General features: G+C 35.9%; 2 protein-coding genes across 2 annotated transcripts; both read right to left on the bottom strand.

The window, feature by feature from the left end:
• Positions 1-1,766: 1,766 nt before the first annotated feature.
• On the bottom strand, positions 1,767-4,695 carry LOC145035030 (uncharacterized). The gene is made up of 2 exons (XM_078983600.1): positions 2,247-4,695; positions 1,767-2,160 (listed from the first exon to the last, which is right to left on the bottom strand). Exon 1 carries the CDS (start codon positions 4,561-4,563, stop codon positions 2,275-2,277), a length of 2,289 nt encoding a protein of 762 aa, XP_078839726.1. The 5' UTR covers positions 4,564-4,695; the 3' UTR covers positions 1,767-2,160; positions 2,247-2,274.
• Positions 4,696-17,712: 13,017 nt separating this feature from the next.
• LOC145035029 (uncharacterized) lies at positions 17,713-20,831 on the bottom strand. Its single transcript, XM_078983599.1, has one exon. The coding sequence runs from the start codon at positions 20,309-20,311 to the stop codon at positions 17,915-17,917; it is 2,397 nt and encodes a 798-aa protein (XP_078839725.1). The 5' UTR covers positions 20,312-20,831; the 3' UTR covers positions 17,713-17,914.
• Positions 20,832-22,122: the final 1,291 nt, after the last annotated feature.

Genomic DNA, 22,122 nt, shown 5'->3' with positions numbered 1-22,122 from the left:
ATTGCAAACGTGAAGATTATCATCACCGTAATAGGCCTCAGCATTATCGAAAGTTGATAGGTCCGGTGCAACATGATGGCTAGAGCCTGTGTCCGGAAGCCAAGAGGATGTAGTTTGTGAGCGATAGTCTGTAAAGTTAGCCGAAGGTGGCTGTCTCGTTCTTAAAGTAGTTGGATCAAGGTTAGGGCATTGTGATGGCATATGACCAATCCCACACCTGTTGCATGTGCCAAAAACAGTGTTTTGATTAGAAGCCCAATTAAATTGATTACAGTTACCTCCTCCTTGATTTCTATTGTTGTAGTTCCCTCTTCCACATCTAGAGTCACGTCCACGACCACGGTTATTTTCGAATCTGTTGGTGTAAAAGGGTTGAGCAGGTTGTGCATGAATGGGCTGAACTTGAAGGCCAACTTGTGAAAAAAGTTGTTGAATAGTGTGTAGTTGATCCGGTTGAGGAGTGGACAAGGTAGCACCACGAACGGCTGAGGTGTGACTGTTTGTAACAGCCGTGAAAGCTTGAGCCGGAGAGATGGTTGTTGCTGATTTCTTGATCATGTAATCATGGTCTGATAACAAACCATGAAGTTCTACAAAGGCAGTCGGGAATTGACGACCAAGAAGGGTTGACTTCAGCCCATTGTATTCTTCTCTTAGACCCGATATAACTAGCATCACTAAGTCTTTTTCTTTCACTGGTTCGCCTATATTGGCAAGTGCATCAGAATATTCTTGAGCTCGAGTGAGGTATGCAGAGAAGCTTTCATCAACCTTCATTTCTAGCTTGAGAAGCTGAGTTTTTAGGGTGTATCCCCTAAAGGAAGTGTGAGGTGCATATGCTCGTTCAAGAGATAGCCAAAGATCACGAGAGGTGTTGCCTTGAACATGTTGGAATAACGACTCGGAGATGGTAGAAACGAGGAGCATACGTACGTGAGCATCATTGGAAACCCATATGTTGTAATCTGGGTTTGGTTGTGGGGGTTGTACTGTACCATCTTTGTCTTTGCCTAATGATGAAGATGGGATAATAATCGGTGGACAAGGAATTGTGCCATCAATATAACTGAACAAGTTGTTGGTGAGAAGGAATGGTTGGACCATTGCCCTCCCGTAACCATAATTTGTAGGAGATAGAGTGAAACCAAACTTATGGTGACAATGTAGAGTTTTCTCTGTTGGGGTAAAGGCTGTAGTGCTTGATCGGCAACAGAAAGAAGAGAAAGAGAAAAAAAAATTGGATGTTACTGTAGGTGGTGGCCCTGTAGGTGGTGGCTGTAGGTGGCAGCATTGTAGGTGATGGCAATGTGAAGATCAACAGAAGTAAGAGAGGGAATCAAGATAGGGAAGCGATGTAGGCTTGATCAGTGTTGCTTGCCTTTGATCGACTTTTTTTTTTATCGGCGTTTTTTTTAGGGTATGCCGTAAGGCTCTGATACCAAGTTGACTTTGGTAATCAGTAATTGTATTGTTATTGTATCCACAATTACAATAAGAATATATATATATATATATATATATATATATATATATATATATATATATATATATATATATATATATATATATAAGAGATATTTACACTCATGACCCTCTAATATAATTATATACATATCACACTTTAATTGTCTAATACTGAACATGATATTTGTAATTAATATGACCATTCCATGTACATGTAGTGCTTTGGGTGAAAGATGGAGTGGGGGAGCCAAGGTGGAGGGAAGAAGGGAAAAAGACCCAAAGTGTGTGGTGGTAGTGCTTGGGGACGTGGGATAACCATTCCATGTACTCTAATGTCATACATTCCAAAATTTCAACCTTAATACATAAATACCACAGCCCCAGCAAAAGCATTAGAAGATTTATATTCCAATTCAATATTTGTAATATAAACAATGTCTATCAAAAATATAATATGGGTACACTTCTCAAAACTATATGCAACATTATGAAAATATACCTCCTCTTCCCGATCCAAAGCTTCACTTTCCAAACCCTCACATATAAGGTTCGTTTGATACTCTCCAATTGTTTTATAACTACAATAGGGGCTTCATGCCACAACCCATTGATGAAGGAGCACTAAGATATAAAGAGATGACCGTGAACACAAGTCAACTGCAACATGTGTTAATTTTATTACCTGCATCACATCACCTTTCAAGGTGCAAAAGAAACAAGAATTACTATATTATATATACCCATACATCAAAAGAATTGGGTTATGAAGTTAGAAAAATTACCTTGGCTCCATATGAAAGACAAGGAATTCTAAGGGATACGTTGCAAATGAAGACGCCATTCATCAATAAATGCCATCTTATCATGATCAATGTTTGGTAGTTCATACATTTTAATTCTTTTTATTATCTCAGTAGTCCTACCAAGAAGCTTAGTTGCAGCCTCAACACTAGCCTCACGTTTCTCTATTGCACTTTCATGGCATTTCATTACTATGACTCGTGGCATGTTGGTGAAACAAGCAACTAATATGTCTGCAATCATGTGAGATAATAGAGTAAACAGCTGTTCTTCGGTGATCTCTAAGATGTTACTTTGGTAGGTAAGCATGATTGAATGTGCAATTCGGTGCATTGAATTAGCAACAATCAACTTCCTTGGAAGGTATTCCACCGGTTCTTCTCCATTTAGGCTTTTGCTAAATTCTATCACAATTTCTTCTGCTTTGTGAGCAAACCATTCAAGAATCTCTCTTGATGTTTTTCCTTTGTAAGCGTTTTTTTCCAAAGTTTTCCCTAACCACTTGTGGTTGTCTTCTACCTCATCCCACGATGTCATAGCTGCCTTTTGAATGTTTACATACTGACATCCATTGTTCAAGCTTTCCTCAACAACACAGGTGTAAAAAAGACCTTCACCAACACATTTGATCAACCAGTTAGTTGCATCCTTACCAATATTTGGGAGAGCAGCAGCGATGCACGTTAAGGTTACGATTGGTAAGCTCCAACTGTTAGGAAGTTCAATAGAAAGTAGAGGTTGAACTTGATAAATTTCAAATTTCTCTACTCCCTGGAATCCAGTAGATTTATCAAGAAACTTTAAGAGGTTGTTATCTTGTTCCTTCTCTGCCTTTTGAATCAAGCGATTCATGGAGTTTGAAATTCGTTTGAGTGTTCGTTCAGCAAGCTCCATATTGTCTTCCAGCAACAAAACACACTTCCTTAGGTCTTCATCTATGTAGTCACTTCTAGAGGGTGGACTAAGCATCATTTCTTTCAGTGACTTGAAATAATATGAACAATACATTAAAATGAGTAGAACTACCACGGGGATGAGCCCTATAATTTTACATGCTACCACAACTGCCTTTTGAAATCCAATCAGAGTGCTCAGAATGAGGTTTTTGAAATTACGCAGAAGACTTTTTACTCTATGGCAATCGGATAGAAAAGTTATACGACTTTCTTTCCATTCACACAATTTTTGAGTCCAATACTTCTCTACTTTAAAAACCTCCAAATGGTTCCTACTCCACCCAGAAAAAGATTTGAAGCTCACGACCATAAAACTTCTACATATTGGCGCAATAACACCCACAACTCCAATGGACTGAATGATAAAAGTGGCAACCATTGACCACTTATAATCCGACAGGGATCTTAGCTGAATTGGCACTACAGAAATTGACACCAGAAGATGTGTGTATATGGCTACAGCAATTACACAAATTATGCCGGAAGCACAGGATAACGGAGAACTAACCATCACAAATTGAGGACTACCGGTTTCTGCCATGATCCAATATCTTTTCACATGTTGTCTTAGCTTCTCAATATCAAATGTATCTTGAGGACAATGATTATATAATATGGTTTTGCTAATGGCTTGATACTTGAGTTCTAAAATTTGCTTAGATAATGGAGCTGTTATAGCAGAAGATATCAAAAGTATTAGTAAGAAGAGTAACAAAGCCACGTAGATGTATCCTACATCCATGAAAGTGTATCTATCAAGAGCCGTGCTAATACCAATACCAGCTGGCACAATAACACCGGTATTAATCTCCATATATATATTCACAATTATGGTGATAATGAGAATGGCCAAACCTATGACATTTGCAAGAAGTGACTTGTTGTCCATAGACGCCAAAGAAGGCATTAAGTTAGCCATCATCATGCACATAAAAACTAAGCTCCCCTGCTTAGCTGCTTGGTCCAAAAACCCTGGCATTGGACTATTCAAATCCACAGGCAGTTTCATTGCGACAGCTATCACTGTGATAGAAACAGCATTTAGAGAGAAAACTTTACATGGAAACCAGAATTTCCTTTTTCGAAAACCATTGAACAAATCAACTACCATAGCAAGAACGCAAAATAATGATGCTATTGAGATGTAGATGCCAATCCATGGCAGAGGCTTGTTGTACTTGTCTTCGATTTCCGAAATAGTTATTTCCTCACAGAAATACTGCAAAGCTGAGATGCTTTCTTCAGTGAGGTTTACAAGTACGCCCGAGGAGGATCGATCTCCATTATCAAATGATGATACGATGTCATAACAATGCAAAGCGGAATCATTATATGAACCCATCTTCAAAATACCTAGTAAAGTAAGATGTAACTTGATGCTAATTGTTCACAAAATAGAAATAAGTTTGTAGTTGTTAACTTAAATTGCAGAAAATTCGAGGAAGTTGCAATCGATGATATTATTGGATGCACTATAGGAAAAAAAAAAATAGACATCACATCATGACATTACTAGAGTAGACTTGGTATATAGGGAAAAAAAATAGATATCATTGTAAGTTATAAGGGTTTTAGTTAAAGTTTAAATACAAAAGAAATAAAACACAATCTAAATTAACATTTAAGATATTTGAGATCGAAATTATCACATCTATCATTCATTATGAAAGAGTTTTGACCAAATTGAACGAACTTGTATACTTTTATCGAGGTTACAAAAGAAATTATAGATATATCATAATCGTTAGTTTTTATTATAAGATTTTATTAATAACAAGATAAATAAATAAAATTACAAGACTAGGTGCAATTGTAACGCTATGTGTGTTTGTCGGTTGCATACTTTAAGAATTTATTAAAGAAAGAAATTAAATAAATTTTTCGTAAACCATGGCTATTTATTGATATCTACTGTGAGAAATTAGCAACACAAAATCGTACAGCCAAGAAGCTAGAATATTGATATTCTGTTTCATCATATAAATATATAAATTATGTTGCTGTTACTTATTTTCTAGTTTACAAAAATCATAGAATTATAGAAGACAAAGAAAAAGGACATAAAGAAAGAAAAGTGCGTGAGTCATAACCGGAATCGATCCAAAAGTAAACCTCATGAGTCATGAGTCATGACCAATGCCTCTTTTTCCCCTTTTTATTATTTCTTAAGGTCTTCATGAGCTAATATTTATTTACAAAATTTCTTTTATAATCAATCTCTTCAATAATATACTAGGTGCGACATTCGTATATTATACGAGTTAATCTAAAAAAAATAAACATTAAAATATAAGCATTAAATATTTTTTATGTAAAACTTTAAAATAAGAAAGAAAAAAACATATTCATTGTAATTTAATTTCATATATATTATATTTAATACTTTACATATATAAAAATATATGAATTTAATTTTAAAATTTGAAACAAACCAGAAATTGACAAATCCTTCCTAATAAATGAAAATAATTTTGTCAATGTCACTCTCTTATTAACTTAGACACAAGTTACTTTTTGATATTTTTGAATAAATGTATTTTTCATTTGTCATTTTCTCATTTTTTTTATTTTTTCTTAATTAATACATCATATTTACATCTCAATTAATAATTATTTTAATTGAAAATGGTCAATAAATTACAATACTACAACTCATATAGTATTTAATATGTTTCCTTTTAAATTCAAATTTAAATTTCAAATTTCAAATTTAAATAAATTTTTATTTAAAGCTTTATATTTAGATTTTGTTTTATTCAACCCGTATATCATACGGGTCTCACAACTACTAGTGGATAATATTTACTTTAAAAATATTACAAAATGACAAGTATCAAAACTTATGAGAGATAGATAAGTGGTAAAAAAAACTTTCATTTGTTAGAGGAGATTCTTTTAGTTTGTCGCAAGATAGTCACTTACCAAAATTAAGTTAATTAATATTATTAAGGTAGTTAACTTGCTCGTTTAATTATAAGCTTATAACATTGATACTTCAAAGGTAATTTTAAAAATATGTTTATGAAAAAATAAGTTTACATGAAATTATCTTTTAATACATGCAATGCTTTGTTAATCAAATAATTAGTTAATTCGATGGAATGATAAAGACAATAATGTAAGGAGACACGTGCGAAAGAAAATTATAACCAATTATACAGAAACTTCGTGATATTTTTTTGAACGATTAACACTGTAACATCCCGACTCTCAGGTATTTCTTTATTATTATTTATTATTGGGAATTCATGTGTAACTCGATGAGCTGTAAGCCTAACTCATCGAGTAGAGTTCGATTAGACCAGGTGCGTTTAATGATCGACTCGACGAGTCAGATAGTTGACTCATCGAGTAGGCACTGTGAGGTGAAACCCTAAATCCCCGGGTTTGGGGACTATTTAAGAAAACTTATGTCCTCATTTCTGTCTCACTAGCGACCCTACTTCCCTGAGTGAAACCCTAATCGGTCTTTGAGCTAAGAGAGAGTGTTAGAGCTTATATTTGAGTATTTTGGTGAAGCATTGGAAGAAGAAGATGGGAGATTCAAGCAAGGAACGAGAAAAGGTTGTATGATCCAGGAATCATACACTTGGAGCTTCTGTTAGAAGGTAAAAGTCTTTACCTTGCTGATCAAGTTGTTTAGATCTTGTTAATGAGAACTTTTGGGGTTTTTTCCATATTTCCTTGAGATTTGGTATGCCTTGTGCTTGCCAAGCATTGAGACATCAGATATGAACCTTGTGAGGTCCATAGAGTCCAAATGTCCCAGCTTTAACCAACCATAAAGAGTTATTTTGCTTAAACGCCTTGATTATGAGGTGAGTCTTCTCACTATACTTACCATGAGTGGTATATTTGTGTGACCGAGATGTCTTATGTGCTTACCTATGTATTTTGATATAATGCATTATGTCTTTATGATTTATGCTGAGTATTGTTATTATGGGCTTACTAAGTCAGGACCGGAGGGTCCACCCAAGTTGTGGGACCGAAGGGTCTCCTCTGAGACACATTGACCAAAGGGTCGCATTAAGTTAGCCTTAAGTGGCTAATGTGATGTGTGTGGTATTTTGGAGAACTCACTAAGCTTCGTGCTTATCATGTTATGTGTTATGTGTTTCAAGTACCTCTTAGGATCACGAGAAGGCACTGGTTTGATTGTACACACACCCGAGTGAGAGATATGTTTTTGGAGGATACTGGATTTGTGATGTATTCAGTTTTGGAACATGTGTTTTGATAAATTGATGATTATGGGATTGTTGTGATTTTGAAATGGGATAATTGTGTTTTTAAACGAAAAATTGTGTTGAAAATTTACGGTGTTATAAACACACCTCTAAATCTTACCCCTAACTATTCATTTGTCTACGACGGAAGTTGAACTCTCAATCCCTTATGGAAGGAACACGTTTTCAAACATCTTGATACCGCTAGGCCAAAGGCTCTTAGTAGAAATTTCGTGATATTTGATTTGTAGTTAACTAAATATATGAAATATAATAAGAAATTAAGTAATCTAACCATTTTTTTGTTGGTTTCTTTTTAAAATAATCATTTGGTCTAGAATGTTTATTTCGAACCCAAATTTTGAAAAATTTAAATGGGTAAAAATGTTCGACCCGGTAACGTGGTCCATGTATATAGCATGTCAGACACCTTATGCCGAACACACTGTATCGGACCATATTTCAGACTACTCTTTTCTTGTTCCAAACTTCATCAATTTTGAACAATGTCTTATTATAGCATTGAAGAGATCAAACATTAATGGGTATGTGCGATTCTTTCTATGATTATATGTTATAATATGTTAGAAATAAATATAAAAAAAATTGTGCTTTTTGTATGATTTGATTCAATTAATTAGCAATAACACGATTTCCTTTCGTTTTTAGTTGGTGTTAGGCTTGTAGTGAACAGAATTGAATCTTGTTATCTGTATTCATATCATGTACATATATTTATACAGAGAGATTACAACTGAAATATGAGATAAATGCTCCTATAACTATGGTAAATCTATGCTGACTATTTGACTAAAGACTTTATCAATTTAACATGTGTTTAATCTGCTAATACCCTCTGGTAAGCTCAAGGGCGAAAGGACTTGCAGCTTGGAACGAAGAAAGAGAATGCGACTTTTGGCTAGTGGTTTAGTAAAAATGTCAGCTAATTGATCAACAGATGAGACATAACATATCTTTAGCTGGCCAGATTCGACTTGTTCCCGAATGAAATTGAAATCTAGAGCAATATGTTTTGATCGTGTACTAATTATTGGATTTTTGCTCATGAATATGGCACCAACATTATTACACAAATGAAGAGGAGGCTGAGTTATCGGGGCGCGAAGATCAGCTAGTAGTTGTTTGATCCACATGAGTTTGGTTGTGGTGTAAGGCAAGGAACAATATTCAGCTTCGGTGCTTGAACGAGCCACAACCTTTTGTTTTCAAGAGGTCCAACTTATCAAATTTGATCCATGAAAAACAACAAATTCGTATTGAAATCGGCTATCATCTTGATGTGAGTTTCAACTAGCATCAGAGTAAGCGTGAAGGGATTTGGCAGAGGTGGGCTTGAAATGAAGACAATTATCAATTGTTCCATTTAGATACCGAAGAATACATTTGACAGGTTGCCAGTGATTAGTGGTTGGTGAGTGCATGAATTGACACACCCAATTAACCGAGTAGACGATATATGGTCATGTGATGGCGGCATATTGTAGCGATCCAACAATTTACCGGTAAAGAGTGGGAACGTGAAATGGATCACCATCACGCTGAAGACGAGTCTGTGGATCAGCTGATGTGGTGATGGGAGTGGCCATGATCATTTTACTACGGTTGAGGATGTCACTGATATATGTTTGTTGTGACATCGTGAGGCTGGTAGCATGTTGATGAATTTGAATGCCAAGAAAATAATGCAAGTCACCAAGGTCCTTGAGGGGGAAGACACGATGTAAGGCATTGATAAAACCTTGGAGATGTTCATCATTTGTTCCTATCACTATAAGATCATCGACATAGACCAGAACATATATGGTGGAATGTGAGGAATGATGAACGAATAGTGATGTATCAGACTGACAAGCATGAAAACCATGTGAGACCAAGTATTGTTATAGCTTGGTAAACCAAGCTCTTGGTGCCTGTCGAAGACCATAAAGAGCTTTGTGAAGTCGACAGACATGATTAGGTTTTGTAGGATCTTCAAACCACTTTGGTTGTTTCATATAAACTTCTTCGGATAAGTCACCATTTAAAAACGCATTGTTTATGTCAAGCTGTCTGATTCGTCAACCTTGGGAGATAGCAAGAGACAAAACTAATCGGATTATTGTTGGCTTGATAACAGGGCTAAACATATCAAAAAAGTCAACACCCGCTTCTTGGCTGAATCCTTGAGCAACCAGCCTTGCCTTGTGATGTTCAATTGTGCCATCAGAGTGCCTTTTTATCCTGAAAATCCACTTACAACCAACAATATTAGTGATAGTAGGACAAGCGACAAGAGACCAGGTGTTATTTTTCATGAGAGCATCATATTCTGCTTTGATTTCATTTTGCCAACACACGTGCTTAATGGCTTGGGTATAGGTTTGGGTTTCATCATCAGAGTTGGGGATAGTGATAGTCTGAAATATCTTTGGTTTGAGAGAATTTGTGTGGGCACGAGTGATCATTGTATGTTGACTTTGATCTGCAGGTCGGAAATGGGTTGGTATGGAAGTTTCTTTTGCACGGGAACTAATAGTTGATTGATGATAATGAGGAGTGGATGTAGTAGTGTTAAGTGGCATCACAGGTTGTGGACTATCGGTGGGGCTGGTGGGTTGACAATTGTTGTATTGAGGACTGGGGGGTGGATCACTTATAGGTGTAGCGGTAAGTGGGGAGGATGAGTTGGAAGGTGGAACGAACGCGAATAATGGTTGGGAAGGTCGAAGATCATGGGCATGTTGAAGAATAGTGGAGGATATGTAAGGCGGTGATGAGGTGGAGGAGGACTCGGTGGGGGTAGAGCCGGTGTAGGGAAAAATATCTTCATTGAAGACAACATGGCGAGAGATGTAGATGCGGTTTTTGGGTTGATAAAATCATAGATAACCTTTGTGAGCTGCACTATAACCAAGAAATATGCATGGTAAGGATCTAAAATCCATTTTATGTTTATTGTAGGGTCTTAGAAAGGGGTAACACAGACAACAATTTTTTTTAGAAAATCATAATTTGGGGTTTTATTATATAGTTTTTGGTATGGAGATGCATTGTTGAGCACAGGAGAGATGGTACGGTTGTGTAGATAGGTTGCAGTTTTAAAGGCATGTTCCCAAAACAATTTGGGAATAGATGACTGAACTAAGAGTGTCAAAACTTTTTCAACAATTATGCGATTTCAACGTTCTACAACACCATTTTGTTCTTGTGTGTGGGGACAAGAAACACGGTGAATGATGCCAAGGGTTTTAAGAAATGTTGAAACGGTTTAAAATTCACCACCCCAATCAGTTTGTAGGCTTTTAATATCATAGGAGAACTGAGTTTTGATCATGGCATGAAATTCTTTGAACATAGAGAAAACCTATGATTTTCGGATTAGAAAATAAATCCATACAAATTTCGTGCAATCATAAATAAAGAGAAGAAAATATATGTTTCTGTCACACCCCCGAACCAGACGGCGGAAACGTCCGGGGGCTGTTGTGACTCAATTGAATACCATCACAATGAATATACATGAAACATAACATTATTCATCACCAAGCATTGGAATATAACAACTGATAGTGTTTACATTCATTACATTGTTCCATAATATTACATGTCCAAAAGTAAATTTTTCGATACTAATTAAATAACAGCAAAACGTCATAGAGTACAATTCTTCCTTCACTTTATCTGTTACTTGAGAATACAAGTATTTTGAAAAACGTTAACATATGAAATGTTGGTGAGTTCATAAGTAATGTTTGAAATCCAATGTTTTGTATTGTTTTGAAAACTACCAGAAAATCCGATATTTTCTGAAAATAGTATAGTGAAAAAGGTGTGAAGATTCGTAAGTATGCTTGTTTGTTCCCATAAATGTAAGAGTACGATTTGTAAAACTCGGTATGTAGTTTGTAGGTGTATTAATTGAAAAACCTAGGAAAACCCGACGTTTTCTATTACTTTTCTTTAATTAATTTATGTTTTGTAATTTCATTGCGACAGGTGTATTCGTTGAGCTCCGGAGACGTTGGATTAATTGTGGATTGTGAATTGTTGTAACGTACATTAATGAAAACGACCAGTTGACAACTGTACAAACGATCCCTTAGGCGTCACTCGCACTATTCACTTAACCCAACCACCCGGACTCATGTAGCCCCACAACTGAGGGGAAAAAGAGGGTGCGAAGCCCCGGTATTTCCCTACGTCGTTCAAGACTATCGTGAATGCGAAGGACCCTTAGCCCGACTCGCATTGGTGAATTCTCGACTTTGCTAGCAGTACCGAAGGACCCTTGGGGACCAGTAGCACATTTGCCATTGAAAGTCATTTTACATGGAATTAAGTCGTATTAGACCCAACTACATGTAAGCAAAATTTCCTTCGGGCCTAAAGATCATGTCATTGGGCTAGCTAGGCCCAACAAGCATGATTTGAAACTTTTGGGTTCAAGGATGGTGTATCGACGTCTGGTGTATTCCCGCGTGTGTATTGAGTTTCCGAGATTTCCATGTGTGTATTGAAGTATCATCGCGTTAGTAGTTTCGGGTTTGTTATTGATTCGAGACCGAATCAATTCGTTTGATAACGATTTTTTTGGTGTTGATGGTGAATTGTGTTTCGCCGATAATCGAGGTACTAGTATTTCATCGCGTCGGGTTCATTGTTTAAGACATTAGTCTTTTACATTTTTCAGACCCTTCTTTTTGGATGAATTTACACTTTTGGACCCCTTATATATAATAATTTATATTTTAGTCCTTAAGCCATTTTTCTTGACACTTTAGTATCAAAACTTGTAGAAAAGTATTTTTCAGCCCAAAGCTTATTGAAAAACAGTTTTATTCCCTCAAAATGAAACTTTTTCGATAGGAACCCTCAATTTCACAAATTTTACACTTTCAGCCCAAAATAGAAAATCTTTGCATCCTTGGTTCCTTTTAAATTTAAAAAGCATTTTTAACCTTTGAAATGGACTTGGGGCACTAGTAGTCCCATTTTTTACAGAAAAATGCATTTTCAGCCCCTCAACTTTAAAATTTTCGCATATTGGGCCTTATTGGGCCGAAAAGTTCATTTTTAGCCCATTAAGCTTAAAATTTACATTTCAATCATTCCAAAGTGAACATTTTTGGAAATTCCCTTTATGAATCTTTTTTGACACATATCAACCTTCAGAATTTGTATTTTTACATTTTGAGCCCTTAAATTTCATATTTTTAGCATTTTTAGTCCAAAAATGTGATTTTTAGCCCAAGAGGTTCATCTAAACTACTTGGTTATTTTTCTAGTAGTGACTTATGTATAATGATATGTTTTAGCACTTTTTTCATGCATCATAATGCAAATCTCGATTTTTGGGTCCTTTTGACTAGTTTCAACACCATAAACACATAAAAGTATGTAAATAAACATAGAAATCATACAAGGCATAAACATAATGATAGATCTACACATTTGCTTGTATCCCCCCCCCCCCAAAACTTATAAAAACCGAAAATAAGGGGGTATGAAGCTCACCTTGGGTGTGGTTTCGGTTTTGGAGAAAAGATGGAAGAAAAATGAGGTGATTTTCGGCCTTAGCACACTTTGATGAAGATCTCGGCCTTGAGGTGGTTCTAGGATGCAAGATCGTGAATTCTTATGAGTTAAGAGGAGATGTTTGATAGATCAAAGAATCTAGGTCATGATTTTAAGTACAACCTTACCTTGGATGGTGATTTTTTTGTGGAAAACCTCCTTGAATGCCCTTGAATCTTCGAAATGTAGTGAAGAGAGTGGAGGTGTTTTTGGAGAGTGTTGATATGTGAAAGGTGATGAAAATGTGTGTGTGTGTGTTGGAATCGGCCGAGACAAGAAGAAAGAGGAGAGAAAGGGTTGAGTTGACATACATAGATGCATGTTGGTCCATGCATGGAAATATGTGGGACATAAGTGAGGTGGCATGAAGAAGTCAACCCCCTTTCTTCTTGGATTTGGGCCTTGGGCCGAGAATTTGGAAAGGAAAAAGGTTTTTGGGCTTTATTGTCCCTAAGCCCATATAGAAGTTAAGTTGGATGATTTTTAGTCCCAAATAAATATAATATGATTTTTTACACTTTGTTGGGCTAGTTTAGGTTAATCATGGTTCATAGTTTTTTTTTAATTTATTTCATTCTAGGCCCAATATGGCCCAAAATGTTGAAATAAATGGATGTGGGTCCAATTAGAGCCCATTTGAAGGTTCTAATCCCATGATAGTCAAACTGAAGGCTTATTGGCCCAATGAGTCCAATAAGGAAGTCCTAGTCCAAAATGGACCTAACCAGAACTTCTAGGGTTTCTAATTGCTTGTTGACCATTTGTAGCACTTGTATGGTGTATTTGTTTGAAAATTAGATTTCATAGAGTAAGCATCATACTTGCTCTTCAAGTTTTTGATTCTTTATTATACTTGAGTGTAGAGATTACATGACACAAAATTTCTAGTTGTGACAGTTTCCATTTAACAAAAAAACAGGGGAAGGACCCCAAACATCTGAATAAACTAATTCAAAAGGTTTTGTAGCAACTACATGACTAGAAGAGAGATGAAAACGATGACTTTTACCCATCTGACATGAATCACAAACAAATGGGAGTTTATTTGATGACAATAGAAGATTAAATGAAGAAACTAAGCATCTTAAAACATTTTCATTAGGATGAGCAAGTCTTCTATGCCATCCTTGAAGAGAAGTCTTAACACCCATGAAAGCCACATGAAGATTCTTGGAACGATTTATTTGATTATGGGGCAATCGGTACAGACCATCACTAACGTCCCCTCGAAGTAGTGTTTATCCCTACAAGTTCTTAATATTGCAATGTTTAGACCAAAGTTCAACATAAACATTATTATCCTTAATTAATTTAGAAACACTAAGGAGGTTTTTGGTTAATTTGGGTACAATAAGCACGTTTGGCAAATGTAGATTAGGCAGAGAAGATGAACCAATATGAGAAATAGACACCTGGTTACCGTTTCCTACTTGTAGTTTGTCATCTCCCTTGTACTCATCTGCAACATTAAGTTTATGTAGATCAGGTGACACATGATTTGTAGCTCCTGAATCCAAATACCAGTTGGGATCAAAGACAGTAGAGGGGTTGTAGTGTTGAGCGATGTGAACTTGACGTGACTGGTTTCGCGAATTGGGTCGGCGAGAGGGAAAATCAGTTTGATTTTCTCTTTGCCAACAATCTATAGCTTCATGACCTTGCTTGTTGCAGAGTTGGCATAGGATTCGGTGTCTCTTAGAATCAGTATTGCGACTTCCTGAAGACGAAATAGAGTTGTGGTTGTTGGAAAAGCCATTTGATCTATTTGAAGTACGATTGACAGTGAAGGCAGCAACAGAACTAGCAACAGAATTGGTTTGAGCAGAGTTTTGGCGAATATGATCTTGTTCAATCCTTGCTTCTTCTTGGAGTAGCAGTCCAGTAAGATCATCGACAGACAGAAGTTATGTTTTCATCATAAAGGCGGTGACAAAAGGTGCATACGAGGAGTCTAGCTCATTTAAGAGATAACCAATCGAGTCCTCATCTGATATGGGACTTTGATTTGCAGCAAGGGAGTCTGCAATTGATCTCTTGCGGTCAATATAGTCCATCATAGTCATGGAACCTTAGAGATGGATTGGATTTGGGCCTTAAGTTGCATTCTGGAAGCCCGAGTTTGGGCTTGAAAAGATCTATCGATGGCTTACCAAGCCATATGAGAAGAATTGCAGCGAGTCACAAGGGCTAGGGATTTCTCAAATAGCATCGACTGTAGCCATAGTAATACAATGCGATCTCTTTCTTTCATGTGATGTACGCCGGATTAGGAGCAGTGGTTTCCGGAGTGGCTGGAATGGCGGGTGTAGTAGCGTACCAGGTGTTCCTTCGGTGGTTGGAACAATGATAGTTTCTGGTGGTGGAGATGGATTTAGGACAAATTCTTCAAGATCGAAAGTTTCTAGGGCAGCAATAATGGTGGTACGCCACAATGAATAGTTTTTACGATCAAGTTTGACAGGAATTGAGGGAATTTGAAAGTTTAGAATGGATGTGGTAGTGGTAGCTAGGGCTAACAAATTTGGGGCTCCTGTTGCCATTGCAGATGATCGATTGATTGAGAAATATAAGGTCAAGCATTGATACCATGTAATGAACAGAATTGAATCTTGTTATTTGTATTCATATCATGTACATATATTTATACAGAGAGATTACAACTGAAATATGAGATAAATGCTCCTATAACTATGGTAAATCTATGCTGACTATTTGACTAAAGACTTTATCAATTTAACATGTGTTTAATATGCTAATAAGGCTTTTGTATATATATATGTGTAATCGGACAACTAAAATCATAAAAAACTACTTTTGAATCCGTTTAGACAAATCCGGAATACACAAAACTAATCCAGAACACATTTGAAATGCATAGAACAAGTCTGAATGTTGTCCGAAACACTTTCGTTTTATTCCTGAATGTTATCCTGAACATACAGTACTTAGCTAATTAAAAAAAATCATTGTACCATCACAAACATATGAAGCGGTTGTCATTACAACTACCAATCTGAACTGGATTAGGCAGGGAAATCATAGCTCGTTTACACACCCCTGAGCGTACGACCATGTTTAGGCTTCCTGTTTCGGTGCATATGTTAACATGTCAATAGGTGTAAGACTGTCACCAATTTGTAACATCAGGATCTTTAAGGTACGAATTTTAAAAGCATTATGGGATTGTTGGTTGGCCACGACATGGTGGAGGCATCACCACGGCATGGCAACACTTTATGGGGAGCACATGTTTAATGATGTAGTTAGAGTGGAAGGATCCCATAAAGTTAGCAACTTTATGGATCCTTGAGGTCATATAGTCCAGATCAGTGTGTTGATGTTTTGGAGCACCTTGCATGAAATGTTGGTGTTTTTCTTCATTTGTGACATAGCTTGAGCTCTAGCCATGTATCGGGCATGCATGGCCAAAAAGCATCAATCTTTAGAACATAATGGTCATTAGGAAGCTTTCTGGAATGGAAGGGATGAATGGTTGGCTTAATGATTTGGAAGTTGAATCCATTAAGTTGTGAAACCCACGACGTGGCATCCTGTTCGCCACAACGTGAGGACAGGAGAATTCACGGCTGTTTTGGACTATCGTTACCATGACGTGGTGATTTGTGTTCCACGGCGTGACGATGGTTTTCCTTGCAGCTGAGAGGTTGGACCGGGGCCAAACTCATTAGCCACAATGTGGCCATGGATTGGCCACGACGTAGGTGTCAATCGAAGTCAAACTTTGACCGTTAACTTTCTAACTTAGGTTGACTTTTAGTCAAATTGTTAGTAATAGAGTGTAGATTAAGATGAGACCTTGTATGATTCAATAGGTGGACAGGAGCACCTCTTTCGTGATGTTGAATTGAGATTTGTCTGATCATGTGAGAAAGATGGGTCTTCTCACTATAATGTGCAAAAGTTAATTAATATTATTAGGTAATTAACTTGTTTGTTTAATTATAAGCTTATAGCATTGATACTTAAAAGGTAATTTTAAAAATATATTTATAAAAAAAAATACATGAAATTACCTTGCAATGGCTTGTCAATAAAATAATTAGTTAATTTGTTGGAATCAGACACGTGGGAAAGAAAATTCTAACCAGTTATATATTGGCAATATTTGATCTTTAATCGACTAAATATATGAAATTTAAGTTTATCGTCAATGGATGAGTTTTAAATCAAGAGATATTAATTAAAAATATACATTTACCAAAAAATGGTAGATTGACTAATCTTCATTTACTAAAACGCTTAAAAAAATTCCCCAGTCCTTTATATATTATTAAATTCCATGATAACTTTGTTTTGGTTAAATACAAGAAATAACAACATATTTTTTATTGATATGTTTATTATGGCATCCTACTTTCATTTCTTCCCACTCATCAATGTACTTTGAAAACAGTACCCAATTATAGCACTATCATACAAATACAAAGCCATTTTCACTGTAACAATTAAGTTGATTTTTCACTGTATAGTATCCTATTAAGAAAAAACAAATTAAACTACATTGCTATAATTGGATAGATTTTCAAAGTACAATGTCTTAATGAGAAACATTCTTGAAGTACAAAGCTGCAATAGAAAGAAATGAAAGTAGGATGCTATGTTGGACTCACGACATGACAGTGACTTGGTAACATATGCGAAACACTTTCATTGAATAATTTAGTTATGAACGAATAGTTATCTTATACTATAGAGTATAGTCCCTTCACGTTAATGAATAGTTATCTTATATTAATGAGGAAATATCTAAAGTACTGCATTTACCTAAAGATTTACTTTACAAAAAACCAAAAAGAAGGTGAAGAATATACAAGTGAGCTCATATGTCAAACATGTACAAAGTTGCCAAAAACTCCAAATTCCTTAAAATCACATTTTCTTGCTTTTCATCATCTTTATCAATGCCATGGTACTTGAATCGGGTGGGACCCCCTCAGATACCATCCTATCATAAAGCATTTCAGCCTCTTCCACAAAACCCTGAGAGCAAAACCCACGCATAAGACAAGTGTATATTACAGTATCCGGTCTAACACCTCGTTCAATCATTTCATTAAAGAGACCAACAGCACCCTCAAGTTTCCCTGATTTACAATAATCGTCCATCAAAACTCTGAACAAAATAACATCAGGAGCAAACTCTTGGACTGGGGTTAAATCTTGTGTCAAAACCCTTTCTTTTCTCCCGGATTTAAAATCCCCTTGAAACAAAACCGTATAAGTTATGACATCAGGTTGTATGCCATGAATTATCATGTCATTGAAAAGATCTTTGGCTTCTTTTAAACAATTCACACGACAATATCCATCTAACATAATTGTGTAGGAGATAACATCGGGTCTTATTCCTCTTGCAATCATCTTATCAAAAACCCACCTTGCCATTTTCATATCTCCACCACGACAATAAGCCGATTTGAGTTTGCTATACATAATTTTAGAAGGACCATTTTCGGATTTCAATAGTGCTTTAAAGAAGATTAAAGATTTATGGGTTTCATCTTTTTCACATAGACAACTAAGAAGTTTCTGGCAACAAGAAGCTTTTGATGCTAAAAACACTTCCTTTTCTTGATTGGATAATGTAAGAAAAAGTTTGTACGCCTCGATTGCATTGTTTGTGTCACAGTATGCGTTCATCATAGCAACATAATCATTCAAGCTTTTTCTTTCAAGATTATTAAAAAATAACCCTGCTTCCTTCACTTTTCCACATTGGGATAACCTCTCAATTATAGCATTGTTTGTAGCCCTTGTGGGTTTTAAACCTTGTGCTAACATATCATCATAAAGACTCATCATCTCCTTGAAAAGGCCACATTTTGAGAACCCATCAAGAAGCATGTTGAAAGTAATGGTATCGGGTTTCAAACCCTTTTGATTCATCTCAATGAAGATGTTTAAAGCATTTAGAAGATCACTTTGGAGACAATACCCTTTAATCAAAGTGGTGTAATGCTTAACATCTACTTTCATTTTCCTCCTTTTCATCACTTCTAGAAGCTCCATAGCTTCTTCCATTTTCCTTAGGGTACACAGAGCATCGATAGCAATATTAAACGAGATTTCATCAAGAAAAACACCGGATTCCATTGCGTTCATGAATTCGTTTACAGCTTCAGATGACATCCCTAAATGACACAAACATTGCATAATCAAGCTCACAATTACACAATTTGTTTTGATACCCTTTGAACACATTTCATTATAAAGATCTAAGGCCTTGAAAATATCCAATTTCCGATAGTACCCTTGGATTAAAGCACCGTAACAATACACATTCGGGACAATTGCGAGATTTTTCATATGAAGAAAGACACTTTCTGCATCTTCTAGCTTTAACTCTTTTACAAAACCACGAATGACAGAAGTATAAGCAAAAACATCTATAGGTGAATCTGACCCTTTTAGCAAATCAAAAGCCAAATTTGAGTAGCCATTTGAGCAAAGTCCATCAATATAGGAACCAAAAGTGAAAGTATTCTCAAGTCCAGTTTCCTTTATATCTTCAAATACATCTCGAGCTTCTTCTAAACAACCCTTTCTGCAAAGTCCTTTGATCACAATCCCATAGGTGTATGCATTTGGACAGAAACCTTTCTTTTTCAAATGTTCATAAACTGCCATAGCCTTATCCACTTTGCCCTCTTCAACCAACAGTTTCATTAAAAAGTTACAGGTATATACAGATGGGAGAAATCCAGACTGTATCTTTAACAACACATTAAAAGCCTCATCAAACTTCCTGACTTCACAGAAAGCAGTAACTAAAGCATCAACTGCTCTACCAAACAAATTCCAGCCATCCACATTCATCTCTTCCAACAATTCTTCAAACAGATCAGAAATTTCAAAACCAAAAGCCCCAATTTTATCATCAATAACCTCCAGAAACAAACAGTTTAACCTCTTCATCATACCCCAGTAACAAAAAAACCTTATAACAGCCATGTAAGTTACAACATCATGCTTAAAACCACATTCTTTCAAATGGGTAATTAAAAACAATGCAGTTTTGGGTTTTAATTGTAAGTGGGCTAAGATTTTGGTGAATCTATATCTATAAAACACAATGCGAGAATGATCGAATGAATTGGAAATACTACTTTTGTGGGAAGATGAAGAATTTTCATCTGAACCGGAATCTGAGACGTCGGAGTCGGAGAAGGGTAACTTGGCAAGTGATGAAACTGAATTAAATCGGATAGTATAGTCACATTTGACCAAATTACGGCGAAAAACTAACCTGATTAGAGGAACCCACATGGAAGTAACATGGGGATTCAAAAATAAATCGCACAGCAAAAGATAATCGCCCTTCCTTTACATAACCGCCCCCTTTTAAAACCTAAATCGATTTTTAGCAGCTCGTCTTCCGTTGGATAAGATTCCAGTCAAGTGTTTTGCTTTCTGGAATAATGAAGCGCAGAAAAGCACATTGCACAAGACCAAATGATTCGAGGTTTTCTGGGAAGAAATTGATGCACTTAGCAGCTTTATCCTATAGGTGAACTCGTGGATAGGGTATGCTCCGAGAAGATACTGGAGTTCCAATACAGAAGGACTGAAAAGAAGAAGCCTTATTAACCACGACCAAAAAAGTATCTTAATCATACGAGGAGAAGTGATTGTATCATTAGAAAGAAAAATAAATAGCAGTATGCGATGTAGAGAATCTGTTGCCTAAACCGATCAGACCATAGATGGATCAAGAGAGGCAATAGATAAAAAAAATTTCAGAACCTTTGTTAAGGTTTGACAGCGGTTGAAGGTATAGCGGAGCAAACGTCAGGGTTTAAGCGAGGGAGGGATGTGCCAGAATCCTGATTTCAATGAGAACCCTTGACTATACCATTAGTGTAAAATGGTACCTAAACTATTTGTTAATCTACATTTGAGGTCCATCTAGAAAAAAGGTTACCTTTTACTTTCGTTTGGCACTACTTTAATAGCGTTTTCACAATTTATTTGCGAGATGCCTTCTAACTGTCTTTGACTCCATTTGCAATTTGCATCTTATTTGTCGTTAACAAAATGGTGAGAATTGTATATAATTGAGATTGGAAAAGGTGAGACTTTATCACCTTTTTGCAAAATACATAAATAAAGTGGATCTCTAACTCCATTTAGTACAAAATATAATATTGTAGCATTTTAGTATTCAAACTGTCTTTGGTGCATCCAGGAACAGTTTTGGAGTCCGAAGCATTTTAAATAAGTCTGCAAGTGATTTTAACCTTATTTTAAATAATTCTGTAAGTGATTTTAACCTTCTATTTTATATTTGATTCGAATTTAATTCATAAAAAATGATGATTTTATTGTTCAGGAATGATATGGCATACCATATCAACATTTTCCTTCCACAAAATACCAAATTTGTGGCTCTCACAAAAGATTTAACACTTTGGCATTTTTTTGGTTAAACATAGCTACTTTATGATGACTCGATGATGAATTTATGATGATTATGATGATTTCCATATTTATTTTGGATGATGAAAGTATTGATGAAAGTATTGCATAGATAACAGTCACATTGGCCATATTTGCTCCTAATATATAGAATGTCTAGTGGTTGATTTCACAAAGAATATTCAAAGTTCAAACCTTAACACGTCTAAAATATTATCAGTACTCTGCAATTAACCACCACATGATGGACCCTTGGGTAGGTTCAGAATGGACAGCTTATAGGGTGCATTTTCCCAATTTTCATAGCGGTCGCATTTGCCAATGTATTATATACACCATGCCAATTTGAAAAAAAAAAATCAATTGTATGTAATTAAAGATAATAATTGATCATCATTAATTAGACCAAAAAAAATGATATTGAACATGCCCATAAAAATAGACCAAACGATTAACTTTTACAAAATCCAAAAAACACGATCCATGTGGTTTGGATTCTTACCGCTATACTAAGACTATGTGTATACATACTTTTTGGTCTCCTTCATCACCCATTTTCTTTGCACATTCTTGAGTTTGTTTCAACATTCATGCATTTGCATATCCTTGTTTCGTCCATCGTGTTCTTTGCATGTCATGTTTCAATCCTCATATGCTTGCAT

This window comes from Lactuca saligna, chromosome 3 (assembly GCF_052625555.1).
Source record: "Lactuca saligna cultivar CGN05327 chromosome 3, ASM5262555v1, whole genome shotgun sequence".
NCBI lineage: Eukaryota > Viridiplantae > Streptophyta > Magnoliopsida > Asterales > Asteraceae > Lactuca > Lactuca saligna.
This window is presented reverse-complemented; position numbering and strand designations above follow the sequence as displayed.

Bases quoted from the DNA above. Each gene is read 5' to 3' on its own strand.
- LOC145035029 (XM_078983599.1), bottom strand. From the start codon at position 20,311: ATGTGGGTTCCTCTAATCAGGTTAGTTTTTCGCCGTAATTTGGTCAAA.
- LOC145035030 (XM_078983600.1), bottom strand. From the start codon at position 4,563: ATGGGTTCATATAATGATTCCGCTTTGCATTGTTATGACATCGTATCA.